This window comes from Nelumbo lutea, chromosome 1 (assembly GCF_056320005.1).
Source record: "Nelumbo lutea isolate HS-2025 chromosome 1, American lotus-T2T, whole genome shotgun sequence".
Lineage (NCBI taxonomy): Eukaryota > Viridiplantae > Streptophyta > Magnoliopsida > Proteales > Nelumbonaceae > Nelumbo > Nelumbo lutea.
Window position 1 is genome coordinate 150,806,225 of NC_142684.1, and position 27,402 is coordinate 150,833,626.

General features: G+C 35.6%; 1 protein-coding gene across 1 annotated transcript; it reads right to left on the minus strand.

Moving 5' to 3' along the window:
- Window positions 1–1,220: 1,220 nt before the first annotated feature.
- On the minus strand, window positions 1,221–25,800 carry LOC148878363 (E3 ubiquitin-protein ligase COP1-like). The gene is made up of 13 exons (XM_088953549.1): window positions 24,843–25,800; window positions 23,771–23,848; window positions 21,401–21,556; window positions 20,765–21,118; window positions 20,059–20,216; window positions 19,893–19,958; window positions 17,914–17,992; window positions 9,592–9,747; window positions 9,385–9,483; window positions 6,868–6,972; window positions 6,230–6,409; window positions 1,618–1,728; window positions 1,221–1,531 (listed from the first exon to the last, which is right to left on the minus strand). Exons 1-13 carry the CDS (start codon window positions 25,191–25,193, stop codon window positions 1,361–1,363), a joined length of 2,064 nt encoding a protein of 687 aa, XP_088809675.1. The 5' UTR covers window positions 25,194–25,800; the 3' UTR covers window positions 1,221–1,360.
- Between the last annotated feature and the right edge of the window lie 1,602 nt (window positions 25,801–27,402).

Below are 27,402 nucleotides of genomic sequence, written 5' to 3' on the forward strand. Positions count from 1 at the left end.
ACCCTAAAAAGTAATTGTTTTTTAGTTATTGAAAGGGGTATTTTGGTCATTATAAAGTTATGTATAACTTTACCCAAAAAGCCCCCTAAACTAGTTGTTATATAGCTGGTAGGAGGCATTTGTATCATTTTTCTCCCCTCCATAAGCAAAATACAAAAACACCCCCTTTATATAGCTATTTATAGTTGATAGGGGATATTTTGTAAAAAAACCCTAAAAAGTTGAAACTAGCCATTGGGGGGAGGGGGCCACCAGGCCAAATGGAAAGCTTTCGGATGGGCCGAGCATGGCACGCTATGGGCCCTACAGGCCATGCCGGCCCACAACAGGTCATGCTACGGGCTGGGCCATGCCTGCACATGGGCCGCGGGCGGCATGGCACGCCCGTAGACTATGAACCCCCAGCCCAACACGACACGGACCATCGTGTCGGGCCTGGCACGGCCCACGGGCTATCGTGCCATGCTGAGCCAGGCCAATCCAAATTCGTGCTAGGTCATGGCCGACACGACCCAATTTACACCTCTACTCATTAGCAAGGATGCACAAAGGGTCCACTAGCATAAACAACATTAAGGGCTGTTTTTCATCAGGAAAAAAAAATATGCTAACTTAACACTTAGGGGTGTTCTCCAATGTGAATTATTTTTCTTCTTATGAGTTACGAAAAATAAATCAAAATCATTTAGTTTGAAAACAAATTGGTTATTGAGCTCCACTCTAATCATTTAGTTTGAAAACAAATTGGTTATTGAAACCTTCTTAAAAGGGGTTTTTATAGGTCAGCCCACCCCTAGAAATCTAGAGCTCCACTCTAATCATTTAGTTTGAAAACAAATTGGTTATTGAAACCTTTATAAAAGGGGTTTTTATATGTCACTCTAAGGGTGGACTGAATCCTGACCGTGGATTGATGCCAAATCCCTAAAAAAACAAGTTTTTCGCTATACATGTTTATTTTTCTTGAAATTTTGGTTTAAAGAAATGTTTTCATATCTTGTTTCCTGGATTACATAACATCTGTATTCCAATATTTGTTTTTGTTTTAGAAACCACCATATTGATGATTTCAAAAACATGAATTGTTTTTCTATTCAAAACAAATTGTTGACATGGTGATTTTAACAACAAACGAAACAAAAAACATTCATGTGTAATGTTGTAGAAGCCCCCCCCCCCCAGTTGAGACTTGGTTTTTCTGTTGCGATAATACAGGGAAATTGGAATACCAAGAACCACATTAAACTCTTTGAAATTGCCTTTTGCATATTTCAATATTATATTTATATATACAAAAATAATGATCATCATGTTTAATGAGAATCAAATTGGGTATATCCTTTTTATCTTTTTTTCCTATTTAAGCTGCTAATACAAGCACTTTGATCGTTCCCTGACTGTTAGCTGTTAACATTGTTGCAGAATCACTCTTCCAACATACAGCACTAATGAAGTAGGATCCTCCATCATCATCAGTATCATCTAAGTCAGATGAACCGAATCTATGCCAAGCTGCAGGTTTGGAGATTGCCTGCAAGTGAATAACATTACCAAATTATTTTAGAATTTTTTATGCAGTAAAAACTAAGGAGACCGAATTCTTGAAATTTTTCTAACCTTGTGATAAACAAAAACTTCATTTGTTTCGCTGCCACAAGCAATATATTCACTGTTTACGGTGAGACCTACAAAGTTCTTCTCATTTGTGTGACCTCTAAATGTGCGAACCTGGGAACATTAGTCACAGAAAAGAAAGCAAGGTTGGATTAATCTCTACATCCTTCTAAACAGTATTAAGTTCCGACAATTGAAAAAAAAAAAAAGAAAATGGTTGCCAATCACTACAAGACTAAGTTCAGTGAGAAAGAAAGTATTCCAATTTTCATCAATAAGAATGATTTCTAAGTTAGGACTCCATTTCGAATACTTATAAATTTTCATATTGGGTAGCATCCACATTAGTTTCCAAAGGCCCCTACTGAAAGGTCCACTACCATCTCACAATTGTGTTCCCACCTACCTAACCTCTTGCTGCTCCAAATACCAGTTATCATCCAACGCACAACTTGCCTCAAGATGGAAGCTTTAGGCTATTATTGGTTTAATAGAAAATAAGAAAGAAACAAAATTTGAGGGAAGGTTCTTAAGAATTTTTATTGAATTACCTAAGAACTTTCCCTCAGCTTTCTCTCTTATTTTCTGTCAAACCAAACATAGCATTAAACGAACTGTTTAGGAAGTTGTAGATATTGCTTACCTCAATTACACTAACTTATTGTTTAATCCAACTCAAATCATTTGCAGAATATTTGAAGTTTTGCCTCTCAGATTTATGGTTGCAATGCTCTATGTTGAAGTCTAGTTAGTGGGGGTATTTTGGTCATTTATTCTCTTGTTTATGTTTTGTCTCATGTTATCTCTTTTTAAGGGCAGTATTGTACTTTTGCTTGTTATTAAAGCTTAGTGCGTTGATTCATGTTCTCTCAAAACCCTCCTTTTCTCTTCCTTCTTTTCTACTTTCTCTCTCTTTCTCTTGACCACACTCCTTTTCTTGAATTTTCTTATTTTCTCGCCTTTTTAGTAACTTTCCAAGGAAGATAACATGGTATCAGTGCACCAGTGATCGACCTGGTCAGACTGTAACATCTTGTTCTTTTCAAGTAGAGAGCATCTTCTTTGCATCAAGGGGAGAGAAAAGGACCAGAAACGACTGATCGCCCTGTAGGAAAGGAGGCATCTATGCCTCCAATCGTGACAGCCGGTGAGTTTTTTGTGGTTTTCTAAAGGTCCTCTATTTGGAGTTCAAAGAGGACTAGGGATTAGTGCTTCGTGCAGTAGTTGGAGACTGGTATGTGGTGATTGAATGGCTTATGGTGGTGTGGAAGGTCATTTTTTGAGTGTGTTACGTTTGAAAAGTGGAAAAGTGGTTCAGGCTGGGGTGAGGTAGCTTGTCAGTGTTCAAAGTTAGTACAACCTTGATAATACACAACTGACTAGGATAAAGCTTAATGGCACGAACTATATACCATGGGCTAAATTAGCTAGGGTATCCTTGATTGAAAGAGGTAAACTAAAATATATTAAGGGCAGCTATTACACATAGATTAGGGTTGAGGACCAAGAGAAGTGGAAGAATATTACACATACCACAGACCTAAAAGTTCAACAAGAGCAACGAGAGCATATGGATGTTGCAAGGTTCTTATTCGGGTTGAAGAGTGAGTTTGAAGCAGTGAGAGCACAGATTTTAGGCAGTAGCGACCTCCCTTCTCTTTCTGAAGTGTTTTCATGCATCCAGATTGCCTCGAACCCACATAATGAACATGTTCCCATGCAAGAGAGATCTGCTTTAGTGGGTATCAGGGGGGTGTTGGAGGCAAAAATATGCTTGGTAGAAGAGTTATAAGAGTGAGTCATGGGCTTATAGGTGGTTGAAGTGGTGTTAGGGACATACTGTTAACTTCTGCTATGACCTACATGGCCTGCCATCCTCTTGGGCTAATCATGTTGTTGCAGGAGATGATAGTGGCAATAAAATTTCAACAAAGAAGGCACCTCTTTCAAGAATGGGTAAGGGCAAGGATTTAGTCTCTATCACTCATGAAGAGTATGAAAGGTTTCGCTTGTCTTCTCCCAAAACTACTGCCACCTTTGCACAATCAGGTACTACTGTCACCCTAGATAATTGACTCTGGAGCTTCAGATCATATAATTGGATCCTCAAACATGTTTTATATCTTTATCTTCTCCATATTTCAAACCGTAACCTTAGTTGATAGAACTTTTTTGCCTTGTTATGGGTACCGATAATGTGTCGGTTATGTGTTGCTCAAGGGAAACATATCCTTGCCTTGTTATGGGTACCTTCCTTCATGGTAATCTTCAATAAGAGATGTATATAGAGTAACCTCCTAGGTATGTTGCTCAAGGGGAGGTAGGGAAGACATGTAGATTAAGGAAGGCCATTTATGGGCTGAAGCAATCACCATGAGTGTGGTTTGGTAGGTTCAGTAGCGTGGTGCAAGAGTTTGGTCTGAAGTAGTGTAATGTTGACCATTCAGCGTTTAGTAGGGAGACATCTTATGGAAAGACTACTTTAGCAGTTTATGTTGATGATGTTGTTATTACTGGCAGTGATATGTGTGGAATAGGTGAAATAGTTTTCGCAACAACAATTCCAAACCAAAGATTTAGGATCCCTAAAGTATTTAGGTAGCTCAATCAAGATGGGGAATTTCCTTGTCATAAATATGTTCTAGACTTATAGAATGAGACAGGCCAAATTGGTGTCAAGCCAGTTGAGACCTCTATGGATCCTAATGTGAAGATGACTGATAGTCAAGGGGAGCTATTAGTTAACCCTAAATAGTACAAGAGACTAATAAAAAACTAATTTACCTTACTATCACATGTCTTGGTATTTCCTTCAGTGTAGGTGTATTGAGCCAATTTATGCAAATTCCCAAAACTATACAATGTGAAGGTGTTATGAGGGTGTTGAGGTACTTGAGAGGTTCTCCAAGTTGTTTTCTATATAAGAGAGGAGGAGAATTGTCCCTAAAAGGGTAGTCTGATGCAGACTGGACAGAGTCCTCAATGGACAGAAAATCTACCACAGACTAATGTACATTTCTGTGTGGGAACCTTATCACTTGGAAGAGTAAGAATCAGAGTGCAGTTGCTAAGAGCAGTGCAAAAGTTGAGTACAGAGCAATTGCACACACCAGCTGAGTTGATTTGGTCTTCTTCAGGAGATAAATATTCCTGTTTACAAACCTATTAAATTATTTTGTGACAATCAAGTTGCAGCTCACATCACATCTAATTCAGTTTTTCATGAGAGGACTAAGCATATAGAAATTGACTACTATTTTGTGAGAGAAAAGGCAGCGAGTGGTGATATTGTTACCCCGTACAGCAAGTCAAAACATCAACTTGCTGATCTATTTACCAAAAGTTTGGGTCGGTCTAGGATGGATTACATTTGTAACAAGCTAGATCTTATATGCCCCAACTTGAGGAGTGGTAGTTATTGGGGTATTTTGTTCATTTACTCTCTTGTTTTATGTTTTGTCTCATTTTATGTCTTACTAAGGGCAGTATTCTAATTTCACTTGTTATTAGAGCTTAATGAAACAAAGGGTCGATATAATACTTATAAATGTAAGTATTATAAGTGACGGAATACTAATGGTGGGATTTTTTAAATGTTCAAACATACACATGATAGACACACGAAAATCTTTTCTGAAGTTAACTAACAGAATGCTAACAGTGGGGGCAAAGTGCTGGAATCTGAAAGCTCAGGGTGGGTCTTTGTCACAAATGAAAGTTCAGGGGGCCAAGTGTCACTACCCCCAAAGTATAGGGCGGCAGTCTGTAATTTACCCTATACTATATTATCATATTATAATACTAATAAATGTAATATATAAAATAATATACAATAGAAACATATATGTCTCATGTTCAAACTTCTGAACATGAGAAATGTAGCAAGTTACTAGGTCCTAAACTGAAGATACTCTCATTTCTGTAATGTAGTACAAGTTTACTCCCATTTTCTTTAATATTTTGATGGATTTTTCCGCCCACTTCAAGTTTGCTCAACTAGGTTCCATACCTAGTCAGGAGCTCGCCCACTTATTAATGAATTTTTTCTTGCTAGCTTTCTTATCCAAGGTTCAAAATATTAATACACCCCTGTGTATTGGCAGGGGCATATTGGTACTTAAATTAATGTGCTTTTATATTTTTTTTTAGCTTTTCTTCAAAATTTGGTTTTTGGGCATGTTTTTAACCATATTTTTTATTAAAAAAAGAGTGGTTCCCGAAACACTTTTAAATAGGTGTATCATGAAGCCACCGATACGATACGATACGATACAATACGCCCGATATGGGGCGTATCGTATTAAAGTTTTGAACCTTGTGCTTACCAAAAAACACATGTTTCATACCCCCTTCTTCCTCCAAAAAACCAAAAGTTTATTTAGGATCTTAGATCAAGTCAAATTCATTCTTGCAAAGACTATTAGATATCTTGATATTCCAAGTCTGATCCAGTTCGCAACATAGTCTGAATGTTGACATGATATACCTTGGTCAATAACACATTTACCACTCATGGTCTATATGGTTAAAGATAACACCTGTTCATAATTATTGAATAAATTGGAATTTAAAATTCATAGGCAAACTAACCAGTCTCTTAAGCATTATAACTTACCAGCAGATTTTCCTTTACATCCCATAACCGCAATGTGCTGTCAGTAGATGCAGAAGCAAGCTCATTGTTGGACAAGAACTTGACATATGAAACAGCTTTCTTGTGCCCATTAAAAACATGGAGTGGTTGGCTAATGTTTCTCAAATCATAATAGTGAATGTGATGATCTGCAGAACCAATCTGCAAAATGCCAAAAGTTCCCATTCAAAATAAGCAAACAGAAATAGTGAAATACAGAGCTGAAGGCCCAGCAAGAGTTAGGTGGGAAGGATGGAATGGACATGATAATTGAGAAAACAACATATTTCAGCAGTGAACTTGGAAAGAACAGATTCAGTTTGACAAAGTGGAAAGAACAGATTCCATTAGGAAATGGAACCATGGTATAGAGTAAAACACATGAAAGACTTCACGAGTGATCTAGCTAGAATATGTAATAATAGGTAAAAAATTGTCTCCAAATGAGAGAAGAAATGAGTTTCAAGCAAGATGGAGTATAATGCACTTCATTGCACATTCAGCACCTCCTAAAAAAATGGCTAAAAAAAGCTTTCACTATGAAGACAAGTTTTATTCCTCCTTCCCATGTTAGTTCAATAATTCAGATGGCAAAGACGTGCATGTGTATGATAGTATACCGCAACATAAATGCTCGATCCAGGATTGTATTTGACACAACAAATATTTGCTTTCATGTCAATGTTAAGAACGCTGGCTTCCTGCTTTGTGCACCAGATTTTGACCTGTTTTCACATAAGCACACCATGAGGGAAGTTTACTTACCAAAAAGGAAAGTACAAACTTAGAAGTTAAAACAAAGTGAACTGGTAGTTACTCAAGTCTCAACTAAACCTGTCTAAAAAAATCTTCTTGGAAAATAAGAACTCTAGAATCATTTTATTAAATTTACTTCAATTATACATATTCTCAAGTATCTTGACATGAGTAAAAAAGAAAGAAATAACTTAAATGGCAAAGGGGTATACTGACTGCCACTTGTGTGGCATCTTAGTATACTTACCAAAAAGGAAAGTACAAACTTAGAAGTTAAAACAAAGTGAACTGGTAGTTACTCAAGTCTCAACTAAACCTGTCTAAAAAAATCTTCTTGGAAAATAAGAACTCTAGAATCATTTTATTAAATTTACTTCAATTATACATATTCTCAAGTATCTTGACATGAGTAAAAAAGAAAGAAATAACTTAAATGGCAAAGGGGTATACTGACTGCCACTTGTGTGGCATCTTAGTATACTTACCAAAAAGGAAAGTACAAACTTAGAAGTTAAAACAAAGTGAACTGGTAGTTACTCAAGTCCCAACTAAACCTGTCTATAAAAATCTTCTTGGAAAATAAGAACTCTAGAATCATTTTATTAAATTTACTTCAATTATACATATTCTCAAGTATCTTGACATGAGTAAAAAAGAAAGAAATAACTTAAATGGCAAAGGGGTATACTGACTGCCACTTGTGTGGCATCTTAGTAAGCAATTTCACATCAGTGCATTACTTGCCTCAAAATACTGATTTCTTTTTTTTTTTTTTTTTTGATAAATAAAATACTGATTCTTTTGCCTACGGCTTTCAAAAATTACAAAGTAAATTAAATTGCTAAAATCGTTAGGCTCAGATTAGAACTTCTCATCGTCAAGGATGTAATGCAATAAACTACCATACTAGACGTACTACTACTAATCTAATATAAATTGACAAACTACTTATCAAATTAATCATTCAGATCTCTTTTTTTTTTAGCCATTTGCATAGAATGTTTATTATGAGTTTTGTAGCTTATGCTTCTGCCAATACAAGATGCATTAGGAAGTTACAAAGGGACCTCTATGGCATGGGTGGCAAGAGGAAAAAAAAAGATACATGTTGTAAATTGGGATCAAGTTTGCTTGCCTCACTATGAACGGGGTTAGGCATTAGGAAAACAAATGGTTATGGCACTTTGTAACAGAAGTGGATGGTTGGTGGAGGAAGCAGATTGCCAGTAAATTGGGTGTCAGTGGATTATTTATCATCCCTTGGTTTCTCTGTGTGAAAGATCGTTTTGAAGGTTTACCCTTTTTTCTCACAAGGGGTAACTCTTAAGGTGGCAACAAGAGATAGAACCAGATTTTGGAAAGATAGATGGTGGTGGGATCAAGCTCTGGAGGAGTTGTTTCCACAGCTATATTTGTTGGCTGAAAATAGAGAGGTAGTGTGAGACTACTGCACTACACAGGAAAATCAAGTGGATTGATACCCTTTTTCTTTTTTTAAGGAATTTACAAGATTGGGAAGTGGAGAGTGCAATTGATCTGATACAATTGCTGGAAGCCCAATGTATCTCAGTAGTTCAGGAGAACAAATGGATCTGGAAAGGTGATAATTCCGGTTGTTTCACTGAACTCGTGCAGCATATTATTAAGGACTCAGCCAAGTGTCACCTTCCTGGGTAAACAGGTTTGGATTCTGGAACTCCCTAGTGCCATCAAAGATTGCCTTCCTGGTTTGGGGACTGCTGCTTTAGGAAAAGGCCTCATTAGGGACAATCTGGCTAGAAGAGGTTTGGGGGTCCAGAACCAAGTTTGTGGCATGTGTGGGCAAGAATAGGAATCGGTCAGTCATCTATTCCTTTCCTGCAATGCAATGTTGCTGAACAGATTTGGAGTTACTTCTTCAAAGCAGCTAATCTGAGTTGGTCAATGTCTGGCTATGTTGGAGTGCTTGCAGGCCTACAGAATATTTAGAGTCAAAAGCAAATCTGTGGAAGATCTCATTAACCAGGCAGTGGGCAGAATTGGATCTTGGGCTTCAGTCTCTAAGGATATTTCTATGTCCACTCCTCTGCAGTCCTTGTACATTGCGATTTGATTCAGTCCTGATGTTGGTTGAGGGGCCCCTTCCTCTTTTGGGGTTATGTTGTAATCTGTGCATTGGGTGGGGTCCTCAGTCCTCCTGATCTGTATTATTATATCCTATTCTCCCCTTTTCAATAAACGCTTACCTTACTCTTGCTCAAAAAAAAAGCAAATGATTGATAAAAATGAATTCTACAATGATGCCAAAAATGGAAGATGCACTTCACCGTTTTTTCCTTGTGTGTGTGTGTGTGTGTGAAGATGCACTTCACCTTTTCAGTTTACAATAATATTATGAGTACCTTACAATCATCACTACCAGATACAAGCATTGAGGGTTCTGTGCGTGAAAAGTCAACACTCCATGCTCTCTTTTCATGCTCTTCATATTCCATGACACTCTGCAAAGGCCAATTGTAGCATTAAAATGTATGAAAGACTGAGGTTTGGAATGCAGATGGACACAATTTTTTTTATAAATAGAAGGCAAATATGACAATTGTTAGTACCTGCTGAGTATCGACATCCCAAACTGTGACTATCCCCTCATAGTCACTACTAGCTATATGATTCTTTGTATACTTGTTCCAACTCAAGCAACTGAGTTTGGATCGTGTAGACATCTCCACAATAGGACAATGCACATCTGTAGGTTCATTCACCACCTGAAAACCCCATGCCAAAACAAGGATCATTTTTTATGGATCCAAAGCAAGGATCAATTAACTACTTGAATACATGTTTGCATCAAGCCCCAGCCACTTATGGAAAATTTAGCATTACATTCACTAGAGATAGGGAGAAGTTGGCAGTTAAGCATACAGGGCATATTCAATTGAAAATGAGCAATCGTAAATAGAATATAGGGTAGCACATCTTTGGAAGGAAAAGTAAACCAATGCTTAATTTCATCATTTAACCATTGGCTGAACTAATCTTAGAAGTCTTACCAATTATCTTTTTCTTTTCAAAAAGTTAGGGTTTTAATAGACACTAACAAATTGTCCATGACCATGACTAATAGAGGTCAACATGTTGGAAGAAAAAACAAGAAAAAAAAACAAAGAATGAAACATAGAAAGAAGCAATTTAGGGGTGTTTTTGAGTTAATAATGGTGTGAGTAGATTGAAGCTTTTTTTTTTTGTTTTGATCAATAACAATGAATTTTATTAATGATTGAGAAAAACAGAACTACATGGGAAGGAGTTAAAGAAACTTAACTCCCAACTACCCAAAGTACATCCTAACCATTAGACAATTACAAAACAGCCCAAAAGATAGAGTTTCTATTCACCCCTTGCCTAGCTAGACCATCTGCCAATGCATTTGCACTTCTCTTTATCCATGTACAATGAATTTCAATGTCCTTGGTGAGACACTTGAACTTCCTCTCTTCATTACTATATTTCCAGATAATAGAACTGTCCTCTTTTAGCTAATTCACCACAATTTCAGAATCACCTTCTATGATCAACTTTTTAATATTCATTTCCTTGACCCTTTGTATCCTTTCAAGAGCTCCTAGAATCTCAGCCCTCAAGGAATCTCCTACCCCAATCGGACCAGAATACATGGCTAACAAATTCCCTTTTTCATCCCTTATCACTCCCCCTACTCTAGAGAGCCCTGGATTGCCTATGCTGCTATCATCAAAATTCAGTTTGGTAAACCCATGAGGTGGAGGTGTCCAAAAGGAATTTAAGGTCATCTTAATTGAGTTTGAATCTACAATCTCCTTCCATCTTCTTATCATCTCATCAACTAAGAACACTTTAAACAATTCCAATGTTCTCAACCAATGTATCATCCTAATGTGGATAATCTCCAGGATTACTTCCAAACTTCTCTCCTTATTTGAGAATATCCTTGAGTTCCTCTCCTCCCAAACAGTCCAACACACCGCAGCCCTACTACATCTCCACATGATCTTGGCCCTTTTGGTTGGTCAGTTAGGCATGGAAGTGAATAAGCTTTGTGCATTCAAAGGGGGAGTCCACCTACACCCCAAACAGAGAAGTAAACCATTCCCAAATAACTTTAATTGACAAGAAATTAGTAAATGGTATCCAGACTCACCATCAGATTTACAGAGAACACACTAGTGAGGAGACAAACAACTATTGGGTCTTTTTCTTTGAAGTAGATCCCCTGTGTTAACTCTTTCTAGAAAGGCTTCCCAATAGAAACTCCCAACCTTTCGAGGTACAAGTCGACACCACTTCTTTAACAGGGAAAGACAATCCGACAGGAGGAGGGGATAAAAGGGCTTTAAAGAAAGAGGCACAAATGTAGGAAACCGAGGGAGTGAGTGTCCATATTCTATAATCTGCCTTTGATGGCTCAATGAAGACCCCTTCAAGAATGGATAATAAGGCTAAAGTGCACGCTAACTCTGTCCCTGACATCTCTTCTCAAGCTCAAGTTCCATCCAAACCCATAAGGTGAATTAGAAGGAACAAGAAAAGAGGAAATTGGTTCATTTTTAAGGGTAGAAATAGCAAAAAGGCCTGAAAATTGATCTTTCAAAGAGGAATCCCCAACCCAAACATATTCCCAAAACTTAATGAGGTTACTGAGTGCAAGTCGTACCTATTCCATGGAGACAACAAGGGCAAGATGGCTTGAATAGCTTTCCAAGGAGAAGCTCTTGTAGTCCTTGCTAGAATCCCAGAGTCCCATCTATTGTCTGCCAGCCCATGTATACTTCCAACCATCTTAACCCACAGTCTTTCTTTCTCCAATGAAAATCTCCAGTCATTTCCCTAGTAATGCTAAGTTCCTAATCCTTATGTTCTCAATTCCCTAACCTCCCTCCTTCTTACCCCCCTACATACCACCTCCCACCTGACCCTATGATCCTTCTTTTCCTCCCTCGGCTCCCAAAGAAACTCTCATTAGTTTTTCCAACCTGCTAGCCACCTTAGCCGGAATCTTAAAGACTTGACAAAAAATAGACAGGAAGGTTAGCCAGAGAAGACCTAATTAAGGTGATTCTCCCTCCAAGAGACAAATAATTTTTCTTCCGGTTGGCAAGTAGATTGAAGCTTTAGGAGGTTTATTATCTTCCAGTGAATATATCAAAGATTCGTTCCATTTGATCCAAGTAGATCTCTTACAATTAATAAATTCCTTATTAGTTTAATAATAATAATTATTATTATAATAATAATAATAATCTATACTATTATAAAAAGTACGAATGAGGATGTGGAACTTTTCTTGACTAAAATGCCCACATTTGTTATTTAGTCCATCTCTAATTATGAAGGTTGAAAATGTAATTTCAATTAATGCTTTTCACCCATTTAATCTCCTCTCATTAACTCTTGTATTTAAGGTATTAACTCCAATTTTCTCTTATTAAATTCCATATTTAAATTAATTATTCACTAATAAATGCTATCAATTAGATCTATGTCCAATACTTTTAACAATATAAACCCATATATATTTTAAAACTTACTCAAAAACAAAATCATTCTTTATCCAAGTGATGACTAAGCAATTCAACTATCCAAATCAAATTAGCCAACCCATGAAGTCATAGTTAGATAATAAAATTTGAAAATAGAAATAAATATAGAAAATTACAAAATGTAGAAAAATAGACACATTTATGATATTTATATTAATCAAATTAAAAAAAAAAAGTGCAATAAACAATAATTATTTTTATTGATGATGAACATACAATACATAATCTAAAACTAACAAAAAATGAAATTATTTTCCTATTTGGCAGAGATCAATAGTTCAACTTTTGGGTCAAATATGTCAACCTTGAATATCATAATTAAATAATAAAAATTAATAAAATACAAAAAACTCAAATAAAAAATACATAAATTTTACAAAAAAAAAAAAAAAACATTTGGGCACATGTATAATATCATATATTTAACATATTAAACAAAAAATAAGTTTAAATAACAGTATTATTTTTACACACACGGAAATAAAAAAAAATAATAGAAAAATTGAATACATCTAAAACTCCATATTTACACTACTATTAAAAATATGAAAAAATTTGTGAAACTTTCTTTCGACTAAAATACTCATTTTTTGAATTTAATCCCTATTTAATTGTGAGGTTTAAAATATAGTTTGAACTACAATTTTCACCTCATTCAATTCTCCCTCTCTAAATCTTACATTTTTTTGATAAGTAAACAAAAAAGTATACACTAAGAAGATAAAACATCACAAAAAGAATAGTCCAACCCAATAGGTAGGCCTGCCAATGATACCTAAAACTTTGTAGCCCAATATGAGGTGCTTACATAATTAGGTCCAAATTTTGTAGTCTGCATCCAATTAATAGTGAAAAACAAAAAATATATAAAAAATAAAAAATACATGAACTTTATAGAAAACTTTGGATACATTATTCCTATCATTATCATAATCTAAAATTGGCATGTGGGGCAATGCCTAGGCATCCGCCGAGGCGACAACGTGCCCATGAAGGGTTGCCACGCTTAACCACCAAGACATTTTGTACATGGTGCTCTTGGATACTTATATATTCTTATTTTTTGAGATAATGATAATAAAACAACAACAATAACAATAGATCTCTTACAATTAATATTGGCCAAAGTTGTCAAGGCAATGCCTACGAAGCACCAATGGATGGTCACCTTACTTAACCGCTAAGGTAATTTATACATGGTGCTCTTGGATACTTTTATAATAAAAAAACTTACATTACTAAATTTAATTATTCAGTTTTTTAATCAAAATACTAGTTTCTTTCTTTTATTTCCTTATTTGTTAGGGTTCAATCAAAATGTATGCTGTATTGAACCCTTGAAGACTTTGAAACCTGAAATGATAAGCAAGGAAGAATTCAAAATTTTGTCCAATCAACACATATTGATTATTCAGTTTGTGAGTTAAAATACTAGATTCTTTTTTATTTCTTCATATTATTCTTCTTCTTTCATCCTTTCTTTTCTTCTTTTCCTAGGAAAAAAATAGGGTATCATCCCCTTTATTTTCTGAAACTTTTTTCTTCCTAAACTTTTTCATGAATATGTTGACTTTCTATGTTTTAAATGAAGTTTATACATTTTTTATGAAGATTATAGACAATTACTACTGAAAGATGGTTGCTGCTTGCTTCAGTTGCTTGGAACCTAGGGAATTACCCTAGGATTTGTAGTTTTCATTTACATAAAAAAAAAAAGAAAAAAAAAATGTCTAGGCACCCACCTAGGCAACAAGTCACCCCACCCCCCGGTTGCGTAGCCTCACCTTGACGCATTGAAAACTATGACATTAAGTTATTAACCTATTTAGATGACCACAGGGTAAGCTCCTCTAGTGAATATTCCAGAAAATGCTCCAAAACTAGGTGGCAACATAGTCAAGGCATGGACTGACAAAGTGGGTGTTTTAGGACTCCATGCCTAATTATACCACCAATGAAGTGATTCAACCTATATGGCCACAAGGACATGATTAAAAAAACAACAAAAAAACAAAAAACAAACTAATGATTTATTGTTTTTAGTAGTTTCTGGTTTATCTAGATTTAATTAGGAAGTTGCTTTTATTTGCTTTGAAAAGTTTCCTGAAATTAGAAGTGTCTTGGGTGTATTTAATTAGGAAGTTGCTTTTATTTGCTTTGAAAAGTTTCCTGAAATTAGAAGTGTCTTGGGTGTTAGTCAAGTAAACTAGTTTTAAGAAATCTGTTCTTAGTTGTCAAGTATTAAAAAAACAACAAAAAACAAACAAAGCATGGCCTACCCTAGGACTTCATAAATATATTGTAAAGCTTCAATTAAGAGATCATTAAGTTTCCTTCATCATCATCATCATCCAAACCTTATCCCAACTATATGGGTCAGCTACATGAATCCTGTTTCACCATTGCATCTGTTTAATGCCATATCTTTTTTTTTCGGAGAAATTGAATGCCATATCCATTGTTACATTATTGGTGCTTAAATCATTTATTATTACTAGTATCTATGTTCTGTTTGGTCTATCGACTCTACCTATAGCCCTTCTATCCCTTCAACTTGTAACAAACCACTTCTTATAGGTACTGTTGATGGTCTTCCATGCACGTGACCAAACCATCTTAATCTACTCCCTCTCATTTTATGTACCTAGGTTTTCCTTAATAAACTAAAATTCTTGACAACTAAGAAAAGATTCATTCATTTTGAAGGCAGGCATATCGGCCTGTATCAATATTTTGAACCTTGATTTGTAATGCAAGCTCAAGAAAGAGAATTGGAGAGGAAGGAATATCCTTGGTTCTGCTGAGTGAGAAGACTTCAAAATGAATGAATCTTTTCTTAGTTGTCAAGAATTTTAGTTTATTAAGGAAAACCTAGGCACATAAAATGAGAGAAAGTAGATTAATATCCCGGTAGGCGGTAGGGGCGTATTGGCCCGTATCAAGGCTGCTTCTCCTTTTTTTTTCAATCTGATTCAGAGGGGTTGGTTTAAGGTCCATCCACCCCCTGAACCAGGTCAGACCCCAAAACCCCCACTGTAGGGGCGTATTGGGAAGCCACCAATACGATACGTATCGGCCAATACAGCAAAATTTTGAACCTTGTTACAAATCTGAAACCTCTCTAATCTCAAATTAGACAGTTCAGCTATAAAGCTCCCTTTCTCAACCAGCCATTCAAGTAAATCCATTCCAGATCCAACACCATTCCCTCCTTAACTCAACATTGTGAACATAAACGCGGGAACTATATTAATATATGAATCCTATATTAATAGAAACTAATTGATTGTAAGTGTAATGTGGGAAATGGGAACTAACAACTAAGGAGCTGGTCATCTACAAAATTCAGCCATTTAAGACCTTTGACTTTCAATTAAGGGTGTTTACATTATGCATGTGTATAGGCATGGTTTTAAGCCATTAAATCATTTCAGTGTTAATGCACTTTCTGTTTTGGGTTTTAAGTGGTGCAGACCAAACAATGCTTCATATTTGTAGCGTTAGTTGTTCATGTTTATGGTCATGTTTTATTGCACATTTTAGTCTTACTAGCACATATATGTATTGGCATCCTTTTTTTCATTAATTCTTAGCAGTTAGCACATTTGTTCCAGTTGATTAGTCACCCCCTAGGTACTTATTAATCAATGCTTTGACTTGATAGGTAAATCAAACTAGGTACCACCTAGCCCCTACATTGCTGAGTGGTTGTGATCATCCACTAAGTCTGTCACAGTCTAATCTACAAAAGTGGGCCAATCAATGTTACAACAGCCGGAACATGTCCTGTTAAAACAAGTTTCATAAAGGTTTAGGTAAGCAATGAAGCTATCTGTTATCTTCCAACACTCATGCCATAAAGAAAAGCATATTTGTATGTCGGATTTATTTATTTTATGCAATTTCTATGTTACACAAACACATTTTTCAATACCAATGTTCCAAAATGAACCTTTAGCCGTAAATGTTCAACAACATCTAACACTGCACCTCTTATATTTGCAATGTTTATATGTATCTGTAATTAAGCACCCTTAGCAAAGTGTAACATTAAATCACTCCTGGTGCAATATTTACAGCTTGAGGTGCATTTTGTGGCAGTGGTACCAATACCAAAAAATGTATTTATGTGCCACGCAACTGATCTTAATTTTTCCTTACAAAAATTATCAAATTCCAATTAATTCTATATCAAAAAAGTATAAAAGATCAACAAGTCTCTACCCTCAACCAATGTTGCATGGACTCTCCTAATAATGTTTCTTGCACTGGACAAAATTGTTTTGGTCATTGGATCACAGGCTGAACAGCTCAATTGTCCAGTTCAACCATTTGACTCGCTCAAATAAAAACAAATATATATATATATATAAACGGAAATTAAAGTTATTTTACATCAACACATGAGCATAAAATAATAAGTACTAAGGATTACAACTACTAACACATGTATGTGGGGTATGCTTGACCAAATCAACATTTCTAAGGACCAGTTTGAACTGCCATGAAGTGTCCATGCAGGACAAGGATAGAAATCCAACCAAGGTTCAATATTTCAATACAATACGGAGTCTTTTGTTTACCAACATGCCTATTAAGGCATTTTTAAGAAACTCTTTTTTTTTCTTTTTGTTTTTTGAAGAAGGTTAAGAATTGTATTGAAATGAAAAGAATGAAAGTACATCAGCACATGTACGATGATGACAAGTACAATGGGAAATAGCCCCCTTTTGAAATTAAAGAACATAAAAATAGCCCCCTGTGAAATTTTGAGAAAAAATTAAAAAAAAAAAAAGGTGCAATGTTCAAAGTATCAATATCTATAAAAAATGTTCTAAGTAACGATACACCCCTTCCAGAATATCTGGGTGTATCGATATTTTGAACCTTGATTCCAACAATCCATAATACTTGATACCCCATAGATACTTAGGACACTTCTACATAGCAATTTCTCCTTGTATATGTGACATAAAATAACAGCTAATGTATAGAATAAATGCAATTTTACTATAAATCATCAAACCACGTTCCCTAGTTCTTTACAACCATCAACTTGCATCAGATCACCCCTTGCTTATGCAATAGGTGGTATAGAAAACCAACAAATAATTAAAAAAATGAAAAAACATCATAACAAAGATTCTTATTTGGAGACAAAACAAGCTAGAGTTGTTAAAGAAGGTTGTTATCCTAACCTGTTAGTTTTAACATGTAAGTAACAAAAGAAATTGATTACTGCTATACTTCCATGTGACCATTATAAAGTTTGTACTGAGAAACTAAGACTTATTCATATAACAATCTGTAATTGCAAAAGCAAAGCAAAATAACTTATGACAACAGACAGCTTACCGAGGAAAACTCAAAGACTTTAATGCGCCTAGAAACTCCAGCAGTAGCAAATAACTCATCATCACGATCAAATTCTATGCTGCATAGAAAGGGTGGTTAATTAAAAAAAAAAAGCCAAAATTTATTTATTACACAATGTGAATCTATAGAGGAGGATATGTTAGACTATCAGAATTATGTTAGTCTTCCACTACTACTAACTATTCTACCAACATCACATTAGATAATTCCCACTTCCAGTGTCTCCGCTACTACTGCTTATTGTTTTTGTTATTTTTTGTAGTTGTATCTAATTTCCCACCACCAATAACTTCTAGTGTTACTTGTTATATCCAAATCTTCCTTACAATATAAATTGGTAACTGAGATAGCACCAGCTTCAGATAGAAAATTCACTGGGAAGACTACTTGGAAAAAAGCATGTTTTTTTCAAGTTTTTAAGTCGGATGCTTGGTTATATATTAAGGTTTTTGCAAGCTCTCTCTTTTACTTATACCCTCGGAATTGCAAGGCAGAAAGTCGATCAAATTGAGATGTAAGATAAAGACCATGCAAAGGAAAGGAAACACCACACTGCCACAGATAAATTCACCCAGGGGATGGAGATAAGTTGGTAGATCACTTTTTTCATTTTACTTTTAGAGTGAATGCACATATTTTCCCACCCATACGAAGAATGTGGTGACTAGGATAGTTAGAATCTTTCAACTATGTCAAACTTTTGGCACCAATATTTCACAGAGGTTCAAATAAGTGAAGCCGTCACAACATATTTCACAAGAATACTTTTTTGTCTTCCTAATCAATATTTAAATCTATCACTTATACCAGATGATTATATTAGTTTTCTCTTCAGAAAAAAAATTGTGCAGAACTTTAAGGATTGCTGTAGCCTCCATCTTCTAATATCCAGATAGGTTGAAGATATAAGCTATGTGGTTAACTCCTGACTTTTAGCTCAGTCCACTCAACAAAGCCTTATCCTTATATCACAGTTCAAAATTTCGATATGATACGCCTGATACAGGGTGTATCGTATCGTATCTTCGGGGGTCCGGTACACCTGTTTACAGGTGTTTCAGGACCCCACTCTTTTTTAATAAAAAAATATGTCTAAATATCTTCCCAAAACCCAAATTTTGGAAAAAATAAATAAAAAAAAGCATTTCCGCTTGTATCTAAGTGCCAATACGCCTCTGCCGATACACAGAGGCATGTTGATACTTCGAACCATGCCTTGTATGAATCAGCTACATGAATCCCATCATGTCGATACTTTGAACCATGCCTTGTATGAATCAGCTACATGAATCTCGTTTTTCCGTTGCACTCCATCAAGGGTAATATCCACAACATTTTAGGTTCAAAGTTGTCTCAAATGGCAAAAAAAATTATCAAGGGTCATATCCAACTGTTCTAACTGAAGCTCAATATCGTCTCAAATAGCAAAGAACATTAATAGACATGGATGGCATTCTGGATAGGTTTGTTACATTTCAAAGTGAAAAACACTTGGATCAGAGTTTTCACACAGACAAAAATATGGACAAACATTCTAATTGAGCTACAGGCCACTGCCAATGCTTTTTCCGTGGTCAAGAATACCCAAAAAATGGTGGCAATACCATAGTTGGATTACTTAATGACTTCCTAAGTCCTGATTCAGCAAAGTTGAACTAATTTTCAGAATTTCCCTGCTCTATGCCTCTACCACAGTATGGACCAAACCAACTCAGCCCTTCCAGTTGCAAGGCTTGCTAACACAAGGAAATTCAATTCCCAGCAATTATTTATCATATTTTTTAGGTAATTTTTATAATTTACTAAACATAATTCTTATACAAAAAAAAAATATGATTTTTCCAAGAAACTGATTAAGTCAATATCTTATAGAAAAGCAAAACAAGTACAAACTAAAAGTTTTCCCAACATAAAAGATATACCCCGAAGAGAACATAAAAGCAAAAAATTCTCCTCACCTTGATACAATATTGGCAGAGTGAAAAATATCCCCATGCCTGAGTTCTGCTATGACCCTCAATCGACTGATTCCCACAACCAAAGAAATAAACACATTAAACATCAAAATAAGAAAATAGGCAACATAACTATAACTAATAACTAAAAATATGCATAACCATATACCTGTATCGTGTAAAAGTAGTCAATACAGATTGAAAATCCTCAAGACCTGCATTATACCCTTCTCTCCTAATGGCATTTGACTCCCTCTCTTCTTGCTTATGTGATTGGTTGGCCCACTGTCGCCGCTTTTGCAAGTAACATTCTTGTAGATCATTGAACTGTTGCAAGAGATGGAATGAGTGCATCCAGAAAGAATAAATAAAAAATAAGACAAGACAACTCAAATAAGTTTTGGTACTTCCACTTCCAGGTATTAAACATTAGATTATGTGTAAATGTATATGCGCATATGTCTAAGGAAGTATTCCTTGTAGCATCTTTTGAATATAATATACATCATTTCTTTGCCTTACTACACAATAGCGAGGGAGGGAGGTTTTCATCTCAAACTCCATGCTCAAAGAAGAGCTTAGTATACCAGAACTCATTGAGCAGATCTGGAGGTCCATGGCTGACCCTTAGCATATTTTTATCTTCCATTCCATCTTGTAGATTTCTGGATTTCTGCTGTTCTTTTCTGGTTATCAAGAAGATTATATAGACAATTTCTGAAAATAGGAATTTTAGGGTATAAACCCTTTATCTTTATGTAAACCAGTGTCTATCAGTACACTATTGCCCATCTTAGTACAAAACCATAATACAATCCATACAACATGTCCAAAACTCCAAATTATACAAATGAAAATTTTATGAAGTTACTAACCTGTGCATGAACCCGCCTTTTTCTTGTAGCAAGTCCTGATTGAGTAGTGGCATTTTGTGTATCTGATCCACTGAGAGCATCCTTTCTTTGGAATCCCTGAGAGCTGGCTTGAGCCTTTAAGTCTCTCTTGTTCTGAAAATTGCCTAAACTTGTTCCTCCTTGTGCACTTCGACCACTAGAGATAAGACCAGAACTGTGCTTATCCATTGAAGATGGCCATGCTTTCGTAACCATGGGTTCATCATGAAGCATTCTCAGCTTCACTGAATATCTCTCCCTTGCTCGATATAACTCTATTCTATGTCTCTCTACAGCATCAACGTCCTCCTTAATGTACTGAAGATCATTTTGTATCTACAAAAGATGCAGAAACTCATTGATGTTGAACTTAAAAAATGAACAGAAAGCAAGTGAATGGAGGATTTCAGTCATGAGGGAACTAAGATTCCCCAGTTTAAGGTAAGAACCAGCAATAGATGAGCGCCCTTATGCTGCACATATATTGTTGAAGATAACACTACAGTCTTAAACAAGGGAGTTTCAAATTTTCTAATACAAAATATCTGGAATTAACTGGTTCCATTTGGATGGAAATGCCAAATAAATTAATGGAAAAAAGAAAACAACACAACAAACCTCATTCAACTCTTCAAGCTTTTGCTTCCTTAGGCAATTCAAGAAATCAAGCAGAATCTGCATATTTGTCTCAGCTTCTTCTTGCTCCATTTTTCTTTTTTTCTCTAGAAGGATAGTCAGCAGACTGTCTAACTCCTTAACTGACACTTCACAACCCTGTCTAAGGGCCACAAGGAAGCGTCACATTTAACAAGTCTGAGAAAAGCATGATTTGAAAGGGAAAACAATAAAATTGTTTTTTTAAGCCTTAAAAACAACAAAATTGGTAACAACATGCTACTACTATTAGCAATCATATAAATCTTTTAGACTGAAATCAGATTGTAATAAGATCTCAATTTTTTTGGAAAAATAAATGATGAAAAGACAGGTCTAGTGCCTTATCCTGCAGAATGGTTAATGTTTAATAATAAATTATTTCACCTATTCGTGTAAAAGAAGCATCATAGCGTACATACATATCTCACGGTGAAGCACATGAAATCCCTTGATTCTAGGACCAACCAGACTCCAACTCAAACAGCAACAAAAGATACAGCTCATTCATGTTATCTCTAGTATTGGATTCTTCCTGTCAATGTTTTGGAATGTGGAGGCATGATGCAAGGTGTTCCACTGCCTAGAGGAGTGAGGTGCAGTTCAGAATGTAAGAGGCATAATCCTCCTCAAGAGGAGGGAGGAGAAAGGAGTTCTTTTTTTTTCTTGTTTCTTTTATTCTCTTTCCTTCCTTCCTTCCTTCCTTCCTTCCTTCCTTTCCTTTTCCTTTTCTTTCTTTTTTGAGCAAGGTTTGCATGAGGTACATGAGGCATATGCCTCTGGTACACCTCATGCACCTGAGGCGCACATCTAGGAAGCATAAGTGCTTCTAGAATGTGCTGCAGGGCATTTGGAGGCACCTTGCCTGGAGGTGCACTTCCCACACCTTTTAAAACACTGCTTCCTGTAACTACTAATTCTGACATGACTTATGGCTTCATCACTGAAAAGAAACCTAATTGTTCCCGATAAATAACTCTGGCATCTTGAATGTATCCTTTTCACTAGATAAGCCCATTATATTATGAACCATGGCATCACATTTTTCGATATTCAGTATAGAGTGAAACGTTTTGATAGTCATAGGATGACTGATTCTGACAAGATTAACAATATGGAAAGGGGAAGAATGACAGTTTGAGGGAAAATGATAAGAAATAGAAAAAAAAAAAACAAGGACTGTTCATTCAAAATACTCACTGGATATTTTTGAAACCAAATGTTATTTAGACTTTTATGGTGAAAAGGAATAATTAAATGGTTAAAGTTAAAGAGTGGATCCATTGGGATGCCAACTCTTCCAAGGAAAAGGTCACTTTTTGTTGGTTTTAGGGATCATCACGAAAACCATCTTCCATCCAGGTTGAAAAAGATAAAATGAATTCCATAAGATGGGGAAAGTGTTTAGGGAAAAGTGCAAGAAGAGTCTCAAACAATTTGAATTAGATTAAACATCTATTTGACATGACTATCTTGAAATGCAATTCCAGATAGGTTAACTAGGTGGGCAGTTAAAAAAAAAGGGATTTATAGCAGTTGTTCCACATTGCCATAACTTGTATGTATAGCAAATGAATCCATATAGAACACAATGGATTGTTAGGTCTTTGTTTTGATGTCCATCATGTAAATCAATTTTTATATTATTTTTCATTGTAATATAACATAAAGAGGTTATCCACAACCTAGGTTAAAGTTGACACAAGCAAAAATTAACTACTTAATAAACATAAATCTTCAAGAACACCAATATGACTTAGATATGCAAGATGAATCTTCCCCGTATGGGGTTCTAATTGCAGAATAAGAGCAATAATTAAGTAGCATGTTAAATATGAGAACCAGTGTTTCAAAAACCAACCAGGAGGCCGAACCGTTTTTGCATATATTGTGCAAATGCATGTTTTATCAATAAATAATGTATGATTATGTTTTAGATATGATATATGTCTTATTTTATATTTAATTTATGTTTTAATTCAATTGAACTGCCCAGGCCGGACGGTTTTTGACCAAGTCGACAGTTTCAGACTGAATGATGGGTTTTAACAGAACTGGACCCAGAATCCTGGCCAGGTGACGGTTCGACCGGTTGGGTCAATGGCGGGTTGAAAACACTGATGAGAACAGTGAAATAAAAGAAATTGAAGTTACGCTCATCAAATCAGTGGAACAAATTTGCAACCGGACCATATGAATTAATGCATTAGCTGAATCAATATAACCAAGAAATACTCATATGATAGCCACCAAGAGAAAAATGTAATGCAGATTGCAGAGATTAGATGTCTCTTTTCAAAACTTTCCAGCCTCAACATAGAAGTAATAACTGACCTGTTGTAGTGCTCGACGAAGATGCTCTACTGGAGATGTGGTTTTTCCTATTTGACGAGCAGAAGTCTTCTTCAGTAGCTACAAAATGTGGCACAGATAAACCGTATAATAATGAGCTGCATGCCAAGGAAATAATTTCATGACACTAATTATGTCTGAAGATTAACCAATACATCAATAAAGAGTCACCTTCAAGTACATGATTCCATGGCTGTCGACATAAGATAATATGTGCATATACCTTAAATATCTAAAGGAATTTTTGAAAACTAAAGTTTGAGGTTTTAACTTAAATTAGACAAGCCACCAACCAGTTTACATTAAAGACTTCCAGGCTTCTATTAGATAAGAACAGGAGAAACCTATTCCATACCATTGATAGAAGAAAACCTCTAAAAGTCTTTTTTTTTCTCAAGCTTTACTCATGTACTACTGATAAGATTGTAGGGATGATAATTTCATAAATCTAAGATGTCACTTCCACGACCCAAACACCCAAATAAATAAAGTATCCTCAATTTTCACTTAGATAGTTCCAAACTGGTCAGAAATGTTTTAAATAGGATATATTGACATAAAATTTCTAATTTTCATTGCTTTAAACGGTTGAACCCATGCTTCGACAGGTAACTAACTGAAAATATGATATTTTCTGTTTTCCCGTTCCTGATTTAGACAAAGTAGAATTTCTAAACTGACGACGAACGTCTAAAACAAGTAATACGGGACTTACAGTGCTGATGCTGTCTACTTGTAGATTTTTGTTAATGCACGCCCCATTCTATGGAGCAATTCAGAGTATATTCTAACGAGCCCAGGAATATATACCAAGTGTTCTGAACCAAAATTCTTAATATTAAGCTAGTGATCTACAATGTTATAGAAATCAAGTGCATAAACTTGGGATCAAACAAGAAATTGAGGTGCAAAGTTATTCAATTCTCAATTTCTCATAAAATTTAGACATTGTAAAAGGAGTAGACTTTAGACCGAAAACAAAATCAGGCAGAATTTAAATTAAATCCTAAGAAATGAACATGACTAAAAGGGCGGAATTGAATAATTAACTAACCTTATTGAGGAGGAAATTAGGGTACAGCTGGTTATTGGTGAGGTAGTTACCGCAACAAGGACAATCGTTCTTGTTGTGAAGATGAGTAATGATACACATGTAACAGAAGCTGTGGCCACAAATCGTCAAGAACGCGTCTCTGATGATCTGCATGCATATCGGACACAAGAAGTCCTTATCGAACTCAGCCACTCCCGTCTCGAGCGACTCCGCAGCTGCTCCTCCTACTCCTGCTGTCGCTGCCGCCGACACCGCTTCGTCAGCGGCCTCCGACGGCCCTGCTACTGCTGCTGAAGCTCTTGCCTCCGCCTTCACTGACGGTACGATAGCCCCCATTGTACTCTCGCCCATCTTTCCACAATTTGTTTGAACCAAAAAAAAGTCGGAGTTGCAGAGCTTCGATACGACCGATCCTCGGGAAATAAACGACCAGAGATAAAAAAGGAGAGGCTTCTATTTTGTTGAGTGGTCGTTTATGGCGGAGAGAGAAGTGAAAGAGAGAAAACAAAAAATATATATATATATATATGAGGGCAGAAATGTCCCACGTTGAATGTGACGGTGACTGTGACTGTGTGAGTGGAGTGGAGCTTTACAGAAGTTTCCTCAACCTGTACCTATACAGTGACCGTCGTATTAACCCCTTGACCTTTTAACCAATCCTCCCTCCTTCCCCTCTAGCCTCTGCACGAATTTACAAAGGTTCCTTTTCCTTCCATGAGACGGATCACGGATCCACCTAGTGGACCCACATCACTCTGATCTCTGATGAGAGAACAGACCAATCCAGATCGTCAAGTCAATAGAATACAGGAACCTTTTATTATTATGTATAACGTGCAATCAGCCACGTCACTGCTCATTCTGTCCATGGCGGTACGCTAACGCCATAAAGGACCCAAGGGGGCCCACGTCGTTCGGCGTGGCTTCTATGAAACCATGTGCTTCTCTAGATTTCGATTTTTCGGTTTAATGCCGCGAACATTCCATATCGTTTTCCTGTTTTACAATTCCCATAATAATTGCCGAAGCCTTCTGACCGTTGCTGTTACCTCACCTCACGCTTGCTAATTGCAAGTAGACCGTTATGCACAAAAATGTCCAAAATAATCATGTACAACAAAAAAAAGTTGGAAGTTACATTTTTACCTTTGAGCATTTGATATGAATGATAAATTTGGAAATTAAATCAATTTTAAAATAGAGATTGAAAGGGCTTGGAAGTTGGAAGTTGCATTTTTACTTTTAGCAGTTAATTATATATAATGTCCAAAATAATCATGTAATAATGAGAGTCAACAAAAAGAAGTTGGAAGTTGCATTTTTACCTTTTGAGCATTTGATATGAATGACAAATTTGGAAATTAAATCAATTTTAAAATAGAGATTGAAAGGGCTTGGAAGTTGGAAGTTGCATTTTTTACTTTTAGCAGTTAATTATATATAATGTCCAAAATAATCATGTAATAATGAGAGTCAACAAAAATAAGTTGGAAGTTGCATTTTTACCTTTTGAGCATTTGATATGAATGACAAATTTGGAAATTAAATCAATTTCAAAATAGTGATTGAAAGGGCTTGGAAGTTGGAAGTTGCATTTTTACTTTTAGCAGTTAATTATATATATATATATATATATATATATATATATATATATATATATATATATATATATTCAATTTTATTATATTATTTTATTTTATTATTGTATATACAAATAATTGTATATATCAAAATTCATATAAAATAAAATTTTAAGATATTTTTTAATTTTTGTTAAATTTTTTATTGGTTTTTCAATTTTTTTAAAAAACATGGCTTGGCCTATGGACCAGCCCTGCCCATAGCACGACATGGGTTCACACAAGCTCAAAATATGGGTTGTGCCAGGCCAAGCCCCCAAAGTATCCTAGGGGAAGGAAGCACGGCCCAACATAGCCCGATTTACACCTCTAGTCGAGGGAGGTCTACTTGCAACTATGTCAGAAAGTTAAAGGGAGGTTTCAGCAACGGTCAAAAACTTCATGTGAGGTTTCAGTGATTTACCTTATAACTAAAATAATTATTTCCCTATGACACATGGAAGACAACTATTGGTTTGAGCTTAGAGGATTAATTATTTTCTTATGACACATTGAAGACAACTATTGGTTTGAGCTTAGAGGATGAAAGGCTAAAGCGGGGCATGACAAGTATGCAGATATGGGACTCAACAATTTTCCAATTGTCGATGTCTAAAACGGGTTTAAACTCTAAAGGGATTTTTGAGAACATAATTGCTTTTGTTTTTTAAAACAAAAATAGTTGACATGTGAGCTAAAACAATACAATTTTGCTAACATGATAGATGTTGTGGAATACCCCCTAAAGCTAAGTTTGGAAGGAGTACAATTACAAATATGTAAAGTGCAAAACCTTGTATTTTATAATATTTTGTATATATTTGCACGGTACATATATGTATTTATAATCTTTTCAAATTGAGCCTAAAAAATGAAAAACACTTTTATTTAATAGGTTTGGGCCTCCAAATCTACAATTGACGAAAAAATAGACCTTG

Bases quoted from the DNA above. Each gene is read 5' to 3' on its own strand.
- LOC148878363 (XM_088953549.1), bottom strand. From the start codon at position 25,193: ATGGGCGAGAGTACAATGGGGGCTATCGTACCGTCAGTGAAGGCGGAG. The intron at 9,748-17,913 runs GTAAGCTGTCTG...TGGGGTTTTCAG, and splicing joins AAGTCTTTGAGTTTTCCTCG to GTGGTGAATGAACCTACAGA. The intron at 1,729-6,229 runs GTAAGTTATAAT...TAATGTTCCCAG, and splicing joins ATGTAAAGGAAAATCTGCTG to GTTCGCACATTTAGAGGTCA.